General features: G+C 43.8%; 1 protein-coding gene across 1 annotated transcript in view; it reads right to left on the bottom strand.

Moving 5' to 3' along the window:
* Positions 1-12,371, bottom strand: part of calcr (calcitonin receptor) — a 346,460-nt gene that overhangs the window by 116,165 nt on the left and 217,924 nt on the right. Inside the window, exon 7 of the mRNA XM_068051371.1 lies at positions 880-1,006. Coding sequence (XP_067907472.1) covers positions 880-1,006 — 127 coding nt within the window. The remainder of the gene's footprint in view (positions 1-879; positions 1,007-12,371) is intronic.

The following is a 12,371-nucleotide window of genomic DNA, read 5'->3' as shown; positions in this document are numbered from 1 at the left end:
CTGTGCTGTGACCTGCAATGCACTGCATCCTGGCCAACATTTATCCCTCAACTAACACCCAAAACAGATGATCTGGTAATTTATTTCATTGCTGTTGTGGAATCTTACTGTGCACAAATAGGCTGCTGCATTACCTACATTACTACATGTCAAAAAGTCCCATTGGCTGTAAAGTGCTTGGGGATATTCTGTGGTGATGAAATGTGCTATACAAATGCAACTTTTTCTTTCTTTTATTGCTGCAGTTATAAGTAGGAGTAACTTTAACCCATTTGTATACAACAGCACAGCACAGTGGCACTAATTAGGCTGAAGTATATCAACACTTGTGAGTGGTCAATATGACAGAGCCTTCTGGATTTTTTCTCCACTCTAAACAAACAAACAAAAAAAGATTTCCAAACATTTTTTGGAAAATTTAGGACACTCCACTTAGACTTCAATGTGTTAACAAAATGGCTAGCAAAGTAGATCATCCAAAAACATTATAAAAAGAATCTTATGGCATGGTATAAAACATGGTGTTGTGCTGAGGGGTGTTTCTATTTTCTCAGGTCACTAGTTGAATTACATGAGGAGGGTAACTTTTTAATATAATATTTGCATCAGTATCATTTAATTGTTAATATTTACATTAAAGATTTGTAAAAAGTTGGATTTATACCAGTGTAATTTGTAGTGTTAAACAAAACTCTCTCATTCAGGAACCAGCATGTTGCGGGGTTATAAAACAATTAGTTACCACAAAGGAGTTGATTACCTTTCATCAGGTTGTTCAATCTCTACATGAACCATTCCAAGTTAAACACTAAGTTGAAGCATAGGCCACATTGTTTTTTTGGTTCCCGTGCAACACTCTCAGATCTTATCAATACTTACAGGATTTTGGGAAACTACTTCCTTGTCATTGGCCACCACCATAAGCTGGATAAGTGTAAAGACTGAATTAAACACGTAGGAGAAAAATAAATTTTTATGGAGTGTTATCCTCTGACAGCTGAGGCTCCTAGAAAAAAAAAAATCAGAGCAGAAGCTTAATGTTAGTAACATGCAGTCAGTACAGGCTTCAGTTATTCACAAAGTGACCACCGTTTAAAAAAAAATTACACACACAGCACTCTATTATTCATGATTTTATAGTAGTGCTCACAATTAAACCCTTAATCACTCCAGCCACAGAATAGTCCCTTTTATCTTTTTCCACGGAATAGGTTTCTTTCGTAGCCACAAAGGAAATGATGAAGCACTTCACATACTGATTATGACTTTTGTCTTTGATACCTTGGTGGGGTGGAGCGCAGAAAGGAAAAGTTGGGCGGGGAGCCTGAATAACTTTCCCTCCACTGGAATTTCCTCCCTATGATTAATGCCCAAGGCAGTAAGTCCCATTTGCAAGCCCAAACCGAGGCAACATGCCACATGCCAGTGAGTTTCAGAGAAAATGACTGCATGTGGGGTTAGCAGGCCAGCTTCACAACTTATTTACATTGTACACCAACTGGTATAGTGATAATGGAACAAAACTGAATGCTGGAGGGTGAGTTTGGATCGCAGTCTATCACTGGAGTATGTACCTGCCAGAATGTTACAGGAGACTCTTAGCAATTCATGGCAGTCTCCCAATTCTGATCATAATATAAAGTTCTCCCAACCATTTAGCAATTGCTTTATAAAACCAAAAACAGCAGCATCAGTTGTAATGTGGAGTTCCTGCACCCCTTACTCTATATAACATTTTTCACTTAACCTTTTGAGGCAGCCTTCAGTGGTCACTCTAAAGAACATTGGTTTTGCATTATGAGCCTCAGTATGGAGGGTGTATACTGCGATCAGTCATGAAACAATTTCAGACAGGGGTCTGAAACAGGCATTAGAGCCGTGATTTGCGTAAGCTTTGGGATGAATGTCAGTTAAAGCTGAGGGTCCAAGATGAGTGAAGGGTGTCCTAACCAATACAGAGTGCAGCACACTTCCAGCATGGAATGAGCACGCCATATTGGACCCTTCAGGGGCTGTTACTTGCCTGAAAAATGAGAGTTCCATACAAGAATTTCTAGGCCTTGTTTTCTTCCACCCAGGTTACACTCTTCACCCTATTCCTGTTCTTTTTTTGTTGTTTGAACCAAGTAATGAGTCTTCTGCTTGGTATTTGGATCGTTAATTTCCTCAGAGTCCAAAATATAGTGGTTTAGCCATAGTCCTGATCTGGCTGTCCCTTCCTCCCCTTGTACCTTTGTCCTTTACCTCAGTTGCATTACTTCATGCCCTTATCTTTTCAAGTCTCTTCATCCTTTGTGTTGATGATTATCAAGAAGCTGATGCCTTCAACCTTGAATTAATGAGAATTCAGAAACTAGTCCATTTTATGGCCCTCTCCTGCCATGGAGAAATATATAACAACCCCGAGATGCTTGTTGTTTTAGATGCTTCCCGACCCGTAACCTTATCACAGGTTAATTTGGGCAATAAATTTTCCATGAGAATATCATGTTGAGATAGTAATCTGTGCCTATGGCAGTCTACCAAATAAACTTATACCTTAAATCTCTTCTTCCATAGAATTCTTACAGAAATACTTCTAACTAATATTAATCTATGTTTCCAGCAGTGTACCAAGTTAACTTGCACCTTCAATCTCTTTTAGTAGTGTTATGGCCAGGTGAGAAAGAGGTCTAGGGTTCCCTTTCAGCCTTCACCTGGTCTTACAATAACAGGGTTTAATTTTAAACACACTGTGTTTTCAGCTCCCCCTTGGTGAATCCTTGTTCACCGCTTTCCAATTATAAGGCAAAGAAACCAGCACAAACAGGCTCTCTTAGGTTTAAAGAAGAAAAGTTGAAATTTATTAAACAAACTCTAATTTGGTTAATGCCTACGGATACATGACACACCCATGCTAGCATGCATACGCGATACACACATGCAAATAGATACAGAAAAATGAAAAATAAAGTCGAAAAGTTTGAGGCAATATCTGAAGAGTTTTTGTTATGGTTCTTCGAGCTCACTGTAGAGTCCTTGATTGTAGGTAGATCTTGCTTTTCATTGGGATCCAGTATTTTTCTTAAACCTTGTTCACTGTAGGAGACTTTTCTCTCTTGAGGTTCATGTGTCTTCTGTGGATTCAGAGGCTTGTGAGAAAGAGATGGGAGCAGACAGGAGAAATCTTCTCAGTCCAAGAGCAAACACTTTGAGTTCAAGCGGTTTGTACAATTCAGAAAACCCAGGTTGCCAAGCATGTTAGTCATGTGACTAACTGGTCTGACCACGTCTTGGATTGTATCACCTTAGCAGTCTCTGGAATGCTCCTCTTACACACAATACCTGGTGATCAAGGTCCTTTGTGGGTTGAATGTGTCGGGGAATGGCTCTTTGTCCTTCCAATCACCATCAGTTAATATGCAAATGTCTTTTCCAGCCATGGCTGATCTGTTTAACAAGTCCTTTCTTCACTCCATTAACAGTTTAAAATCAATGTTCATGACAAAATTAATGTTCTTAGCAGGTGGGGGCCCAGCATGACAAATAGCAACTCGCAATCGTGACAAGAGCTGGAGTGTAAACCCCTTAGATGGCACCCTCACTGACTAAAGGTCTTGAACTGGAACCTTTTAGGTCAGTGTTTGGAACCATTATAGAGGAAGAGGTGCTCCATGACTTGACCACCTCCCTCCACCGAACAGAATATGAGGCCTTTTGGTGCTGCCCCAGGGACTACTGACATCCCTCTCTTGATAGAGTCTTGGAACTGTTGCCGGCTCCATCTCCCACTGTTATTTGCATGGATTGGAGCTGTCAAGGGGTGGCTGGCTGCCTTCTCTGCTTCAGTGGTGGCAAGAAAAGTCATGGCAGTGCTGGTAAGAGTTGGGATGTGGCAGTAAGCCACTGCATAATTTTTTTTTTGATTTTCTAATGATTTCAGGTTTTCCTCTACCTTACCACCTAATAACCTTCTGCGTGACAAGCTTTCTTCTAACTCCCAACTTTGTTGTCCAAGTGATAATTCTGAATTTATTTAATTTGTTCTTGGGATGCGAGTGTCACTGGTAAGGCCAGCATTTATTGCCTATCCCCAATTGCCCTTGAGAAGCTGGTGGTGAACTGCCTTCTTGAACTAGTGCACTCCATGTGGTGTAGGTACACCCACATTGCTTTTATTTTCTGTAGCGGTTTTGATGCAAATGAGTGGCTTGCTACACCATTTCAGAGGGTAGTTAAGAATCAACCACATTGCCCTTTGTTACTAATTTTCCAATTGGTAAAAATAATCTTGCTGTATTCCCATTCTCAAAACCATTGAAAATGTTGTAAATATTTATTTAGATCCTCCTTAATCGTCTCTGTTTCCATGAAAAAACACCCAATTTTTAAACTGTAACCTCTTAACTTTGGCATTATCCTAGTGAAACTTTCCTGTGTCCTTTTCATGGCTCTGATATGCTTCCTATAGCAAGGTGCTCAGATCTGGCTGAAGTACTCCAAATGCGGCTGAACTAATGTCTTGTATAACTAGAATGGATTGCAAAATGAATGCAGTTCAAGTTGTAATAGCAGAGTTTCAGAAGAACAGGAACTTTACAAGTATATGATTTATTGCAAAATAACAATACATCTTTTAAAGCTTTCTGCTAACAGTAAATTGGCAGAAATAAGCTCGAGTCTGTTCTGACTAATTTTTTAACTAAAAATCTTAACAGCAATTAAAAAAATATGCTGATAATATAAACAAAGATCAAGATAATGTAAGTGTGATAGTTAATTTGTACTTTCAATAAATTGTGTTTCCCCAACATCCAGATGTTCATTGAGATCCCCATCCCCAGGTTATTACAAATTGATACTAAAGAAACTTTAAACCCATTTGACAGCACATAACCATCCCAAACAAACTCCAAGAAAAAAGAGCCATTAAATCAGCCTGCTGCTGCAGAGAAAAAAAAAATACCAGCTGCAACAATTCCCAGGTTCATGAATGAAATAAAGAATGAATGAAAAATTAATGTGTGTTTTAATCTTTTTTTTCTTTTCCACTCCTTTAATGAAATGCTCCCATCATTGCATTTCATTCCGCGTGGTATGGAGGTGTCAAGAAAACCTTACATGTCAAATGGGAAATATTAATTTCAGTGGTTGGAACCTTACTTTAGACTTTTACAGGAAAACTTTACAAATAATTTTTTAAAAAACTGGCAGCCAAGATGGCCGCTGCAATTTACATTTGAAGCACCAAAAGATCAAACTGGAGGTGAGAAGTCTCAAATCAAACTAGCCAGAACAATGGGGGTACTCTCAGTGGCTCAGTAATTAAATTGCCTGGAATGGCCTCATCAACAAGGTCATCAGGGCCATCCACACCCATTAACTTAAAAAGAGCCAACCCCCTCCAAGTGTGACTGGACATCTTGAGGTGTAGCACCTTGAATCTTATAGAAGATTCTAGAAAAACCCCATTAAAAAGAACAAAGGGGCTTGATAGAATCATGTGACTGCCTGTGCCACTCTGGAGAAACTGTAAGCTTCATCACCCAGACAGCAGAGTCAGAGTAACTGAGAAGCCATCAATGAAGCAGATCTCTCTCTATCTCTCTCCCCCCAGTAAATATCAAGAGAAGATCTGGCTGCAACTGGAAACCCCCTCAAGCCTACATGACTGAAACAGCCAGCAACCAAGGATCAAACCGCTTCAGGAGCCCTGAGAAAAGCAAGCCCACCAGCGTGCGCTTGGCCCACTGAGGACTTCATGAATACAATTTCAGCTGAGGACTTTAGACTCAAAACTGTATTTAAATTCCATTTATTCCGGACTTCACTCCAACCACCAAATCTGTTTTCCCTCTGTTATCCATTTGTGTGTGTGTGTGTGTGTGTGTGTGTGTGTGTGTGTCTGTGTGTGTGTGTGTCTGTGTGACTCTCATGTGAACGTGTAACATATTTTTAATATTTTAACTGGGTTAGAGTGCTATGAGCAATAAACTTACATCTTTCTTGTTTAAACTCAAGAAAACCTGTCTGATTTGGTTCTTTTGCAATTACATTAGAGGAACAGGAGCAAGCACTCACTGAGGTGCTAAAAGACAGGACCTCCAGGGTTGTAATCTCGGGATTACTCCCTGTGCCATGTGCCAGTGAGGCTAGAAACAGGAGAATAGTGCAGCTAAACACGTGGCTGAACAGCTGGTGTAGAAGGGAGGGTTTCAGATATCTGGACCATTGGGATTTCTTCAGGGACAGATGGGACCTGCACAAGAAGGACGGGTTGCATCTAAACTGGAGGGGCACAAATATCCTGGCTGCGAGGTTTGCCTTCGTCACTCGGGAGGGTTTAAACTAGTGTGGCGGGGGGGGTGGGAACCAGAGCAGTAGGACAGCAAGTGAAATAAATGAGGGGGAACTAGTAAATAAGGCCAGTAAGACTGAGAGGAAGAGCAGGCAGGGAGATGTTGCAGAGCACAGCGGGACTGGTGGTCTGAAGTGTATTTGTTTCAATGCGAGAAGTATAACAGGTAAGGCAGATGAACTTAGAGCTTGGATTAGTACTTGGAACTATGATGTTGTTGCTATTACAGAGACTTGGTTGAGGGAAGGACAGGATTGGCAGCTAAATGTTCCAGGATTTAGAAGCTTCAGGCCGGATAGAGGGGGATGTAAAAGGGTGGGGGTGTTGCATTACTGGTTAAGGAGAATATCACAGCTGTACTGCGGGAGGACACCTCGGAGTGGTCGTGCAGCGAGGCAATATGGGTGGAGCTCAGGAATAGGAAGGATGCAGTCACAATGTTGGGGGTTTACTACAGGCCTCCCAACAGCCAGCGGGAGGTAGAGGAGCAGATATGTAGACAGATTTTGGAAAGATGTAAAGGTAACAGGGTTGTAGTGGTGGGTGATTTTAACTTCCCCTATATTGACTGGGACTCACTTAGTGCTAGGGGCTTGGATGGGGCAGAATTTGTAAGGAGCATCCAGGAGGGCTTCTTGAAACAATATGTAGATAGTCCAACTAGGGATGGGGCTGTACCGGACCTGGTATTGGGGAATGAGCCCGGCCAGGTGGTCGAAGTTTCAGCAGGGGAGCATTTCGGGAACAGTGACCATAATTCCGTAAGTTTTAAGGCACTTGTGGATAAGGATAAGAGTAGTCCTCGGGTGAAGGTGCTAAATTGGGGGAAGGCAAATTATAACAATATTAGGCAGGAACTGAAGAATTTAGATTGGGGGCGGCTGTTTGAGGGTAAATCAACATCTGACATGTGGAAGTCTTTCAAACGTCAGTTGATTAGAATCCAGGACCAGCATGTTCCTGCGAGGAAGAAGGATAAGTTTGGCAAGTTTCGGGAACCTTGGATAACGCGGGATATTGTCAGCCTAGTCAAAAAGAAAAAGGAAGCATTCGTAAAGGCTGGAAGGCTAGGAACAGACGAATCCCTTGAGGAATATAAAGACAGTAGGAAGGAACTTAAGCAAGGAGTCAGGAGGGCTAAAAGGGGTCATGAAAAGTCATTGGCAAACAGGATTAAGGAAAATCCCAAGGCTTTTTATATGTATATAAAGAGCAAGAGGGTAACTAGGGAAAGGGTTGGCCCACTCAAGGACAGAGAAGGGAATCTACGTGTGGAGCCAGAGGAAATGGGCGAGGTACTAAATGAGTACTTTGCATCAGTATTTACCAAAGAGAAGGACTTGGTGGATGATGAGCCTAGGGAAGGGAGTGTGGATAGTCTCAGTCATCTCATTATCAAAAAGGAGGAGGTGTTGTGTGTCTTGCAAAGCATTAAGGTAGATAAATCCCCAGGGCCTGATGGGATCTACCCCAGAATACTGAGGGAGGCAAGGGAAGAAATTGCTGGGGCCTTGACAGAAATCTTTGCATCCTCATTGGCTACAGGTGAGGTCCCAGAGGACTGGAGAATAGCCAATGTTGTTCCTTTGTTTAAGGGTAGCAAGGATAATCCAGGAAATTATAGGCCGGGGAGCCTTACGTTAGTGGTAGGGAAATTATTAGAGAGGATTCTTCGGGACAGGATTTACTCCCATTTGGAAACAAACGAACTTATTAGCGAGAGGTAGCATGGTTTTGTGAAGGGGAGGTCATGTCTCACTAATTTGATTGAGTTTTTTGAGGAAGTGACGAAGATGATTGATGAAGGAAGGGCAGTGGATGTTATCTATATGGACTTCAGTAAAGCCTTTGACAAGGTCCCTCATGGCAGACTGGTGCAAAAGGTGAAGTCACACGGGATCAGAGGTGAGCTGGCAAGATGGATACAGAACTGGCTCGGTCATAGAAGACAGAGGGTAGCAGTGGAAGGGTGCTTTTCTGAATGGAGGCATGTGACTAGTGGTGTTCCGTAGGGATCAGTGCTGGGACCTTTGCTCTTTGTAGTATATATAAATGATTTGGAGGAAAATGTAGCTGGTCTGATTAGTAAGTTTGCGGACGACACAAAGGTTGGTGGAGTTGCGGATAGTGTTGAGGATTGTCAGAGGATACAGATCGGTTGGAGACTTGGGCGGAGAAATGGCAGATGGAGTTTAATCCGGACAAATGTGAGGTAATGCATTTTGGAAGGTCTAATGCAGGTGGGAAGTATACAGTAAATGGCAGAACCCTGAGGAGTATTGACAGGCAGAGAGATCTGGGCGTACAGGTCCACAGGTCACTGAAAGTGGCAACGCAGGTGGATAAGGTCGTCAAGAAGGCATACTGCATGCTTGCCTTCATCAGTCGGGGCAAAGAGTATAAAAATTGGCAAGTCATGCTGCAGCTGTACAGAACTTTAGTTACGCCACACTTAGAATATTGCGTGCAATTCTGGTCGCCACACTACCAGAAGGACGTGGAGGCTTTGGAAAGGGTACAGAAGAGGTTTACCAGGATGTTGCCTGGTCTGGAGGGCATTAGCTATGAGGAGAGGTTGGATAAACTCGGATTGTTTTCACTGGAACAACGGAGGTGGAAGGGCGACATGATAGAGGTTTACAAAGTTATGAGCGGCATGAACAGAGTGGATAGTCAGAAGCTTTTTCCCAGGGTGGAAGAGTCAGATACTAGGGGACATAGGTTTAAGGTGAGAGGGGCAAAGTTTAGAGGGGATGTGCGAGGCAAGTTCTTTACACAGAGGGTGGTGAGTGCCTGGAACTTGCTGCCGGGGGAGGTGGTGGAAGCAACGTTTAAGAGGCATCTTGACAAATACATGAATAGGATGGGAATAGAGGGATACGGTCCCCGGAAATGCAGAAGCTTTTAGTTTAGGCAGGCATCAAGATCGGCGCAGGCTTGGAGGGCTGAATGGCCTGTTCCTGTGCTGTACTGTTCTTTGTTCTTTGAGGTGGGAAATTCAATCACTGTGTTGAAAAAGGATAAACCCTGCTGCGGTCAAACCAGAGAAGGGACGAAAGGGACCCCCTCCTCACCTGGCCATAACAATAATTAAACTAATTCTGTTTTTCAAATGAGTCATAAAGCCAAATCCCCTTCTGTCCTCTCAGGTGGACATAAATGATCCCATGGCAATATTCAAAGAAGAGCAGTAGCGTTTTCCCCAGTGTTCTGGCCAAAATGTATCACTTAACTAACATTACTGAAATAGATTATCTAGTTATTATATCACTGCTGTTTGTGGGAGCTTGCTGTGTGCATATTGGCTGTAATATTTCCAACATTATGACAACGATTACTCTTCAGAAATTATTTATTGGCTGTAAAGCGCTTTGGGACAACTTGAGGTCATGAAAGGCATGAAAAGAATTTTTTCTGTGAAGCATTTTGGAAGATGTAGTTACTAAACTTTTATTCATCTGTTAATGCTAGCAAAGAAATCTTTGACTCTTGCACTGCTTGGCAGGTAGCTTTCTATAGACATTGCGATCCCTTGTGGTATCTCATGGCTTACTGAGAACTGCTTCGCTTTTGTATCCTCCTAGTTTTAAGCTCGAGAGCTATAAGCAGAGCCAAGCCATCCATTTCCTGTTGTAGTTTTCCACCTGCCCTAGCCTTGAACCCTGAACATTTTTCTTTAGTTTTGCTCTTATCTCCCCTCATGCCCTCTCCAAGCTCATCTTGTCCATTAGATCCATCTCCTAAATCCTTGACTCCAAACCACTAAACTGACGACCATCCAATATCCCTTCCTAGCCCCCGTGCTGACTGACATTGTCCTCAGGACTATTCCTCTCCCTTACAAAACCACCACCATTAGCTCCTCCAAACAAAAAACATTGTTAACCCCTCTGGCCTTGGAAACTACCACCCTATCTCCAACAGCCCTTTCCTCTTCAAAGTCCTTGAACATATTGTCAACTCTCAAATCTATGCCCATCTTTTTCAAAACTACATGTTTGAATCTCTCTAGTCATGTTTCTTCCCTGTGGCTAATAGAGAATTTCAGAGGCTGAGTATTCTGCAGCAAATGGCTTACCTCCTGACTCCCCTGGTTGAATTTTCCGGAAAGGCCTGAGGCCCCGCCACTGGGACCAGAAGTGGGAACTGTTGCCACACGGGCGGGGGGCAGGCAGCCTAAAGTCTGCAAATCTCTGGTGGAGGGGCCATCTACTCAGGCAGCACAGGCGGCATGAGATCACATTGATGGATGTGCCATATTAAAAGGGCTGCCAGTCAAATTGGTCCATTCACACAGGCAGCACATACTAACATGCTGAACAAAGCAACACGAGGAATGGCTGAAGGATGATCTAGGGTGGCCCCGTGATTTACTGATGCCTCCCTTCAGGTTCTCCTCCAGGCAGCTTGGGCAAGGAGGGAGGTCGTCTTCCACCAGGATGGGGCGGGGGGGGGAAGAGATCAGCTCGCGAGACCAAGCAAACCTGGATGGAGATCGTAGAGGAGTCAGCAGCCCATGGGTCATCCCTCAAACATGGCTTTAGTACTACAAGAGGGTTAAATGACCTCATGCTATCTGCCAAAGTGAGTGCACCACCTCATAGCCTTTCATGTGACTAGGTGTGAATGTGAAATTGGTAGAAAGGGCATGCCCACACAGTCATTGGCACTGGTCAAGCAGCAGATATCAGCTTCCCTGTGAAGGGCCCCAGTCCATCAAAGTTGACTCCTGTACTGCCACTACTGAGTGGTCATATGCAGGAGTGTTCCTGTAGCACCATCATCGACAATCAGGCTGCCACCAGCATGGGCATTTTGCATGTCTTTGTTGGGTGACTATCAATAGACATTTATGTGCTTTCAGGAAAAGACAGCGAAGCAAAAGGGCCAAGATGGGCAGTGGCGTTCCTTTCCTGGCCATCCTAACACTTGAAAAAAAAAAAATTATTTCATGGGATGTGGGCATCACCAGCTAGGCCAGCATTTATTGCCCAACCCTAATTTCCCTTGAGAAGGTGGTGGTGAGCTGCCTTCTTGAACTGCTGCAGTCCATGTGAGGTAGGTACACCCACAGTGCTGTTAAGGAGGGAGTTCCAGGATTTTGACCCAACGACAGTGAAGGAACGGCGATATAGTTCCAAGTCAGGATGGTGTGTGGCTTGGAGGGGAACTTGCAGGTGGTGGTGTTCCCATGCATTTGCTGCCCTTGTCCTTCTAGTTGGTAGAGGTCGCGGGTTGGAAGGTACTGTCGAAGGAGCCTTGGTGTGTTGCTGCAGTGCATCTTGGAGATGGTACACACTGCTGCCATTGTGCGGTGGTGGTGGAGGGTGTGAATGTTTGTCAATGGGGTGCCAATCAAGTGGGCTGCTTTGTCCTGGATGGTGTCGAGCTTCTTGAATGTTGTTGGAGCTGCACCCATCCAGGCAAGTGGAGAGTATTCCATCACACTCCTGACTTGTGCCTTGTAGATGGTGGACAGGCTTTGGGGAGTCAGGAGGTGAGTTACTCGCCGCAGGATTCCTAGCTTCTGACCTTCTCTTCTATCCACAGTATTTATATGGCTACTCCAGTTCAGTTTCTGGTCAATGGTAACCCCTAGGATGTTGATAGTGACCGTAATGTCATTGAATGTCAAGGGGGATGGTTATATTCTCTCTTGTTGGAGATAGTCATTGCCTGTCAAGTGTGGTGTGAATGTTACTTGCCACTTATCAGCCCAAGCCTAGATATTGTCCAGGTCAGGATATTATCCTGTTGGAGGATGAGGCTCTAGAACTCATTGGCCTACATGTAGGCAGGTCCATAGCTGATGGTGAGATGGGAGTGAGGCCCTGAGAGGGTGACGGCCTTAATGGGTGGGCACAAGAGAGCTTCTGGCATAGTGCTCGTGTGTCCACCACTGGTCACATGGAGCTCTAGATTATGGCTGGGATTTTCTGTGGCCCCCAAGTCGAGGTCGGAGGCAGGGGGGCATGGAGTATTGTGATAGGTGGCGGGGGAGGAGGTGATGAAGAGCCCATCGTCAAGCAATCTT

Source organism: Heterodontus francisci, chromosome 2, assembly GCF_036365525.1.
Source record: "Heterodontus francisci isolate sHetFra1 chromosome 2, sHetFra1.hap1, whole genome shotgun sequence".
NCBI classification, from domain to species: domain Eukaryota; kingdom Metazoa; phylum Chordata; class Chondrichthyes; order Heterodontiformes; family Heterodontidae; genus Heterodontus; species Heterodontus francisci.
Note: the sequence above shows the minus strand (reverse complement) of the source record. Positions and strands in the feature narration are given on the sequence as shown.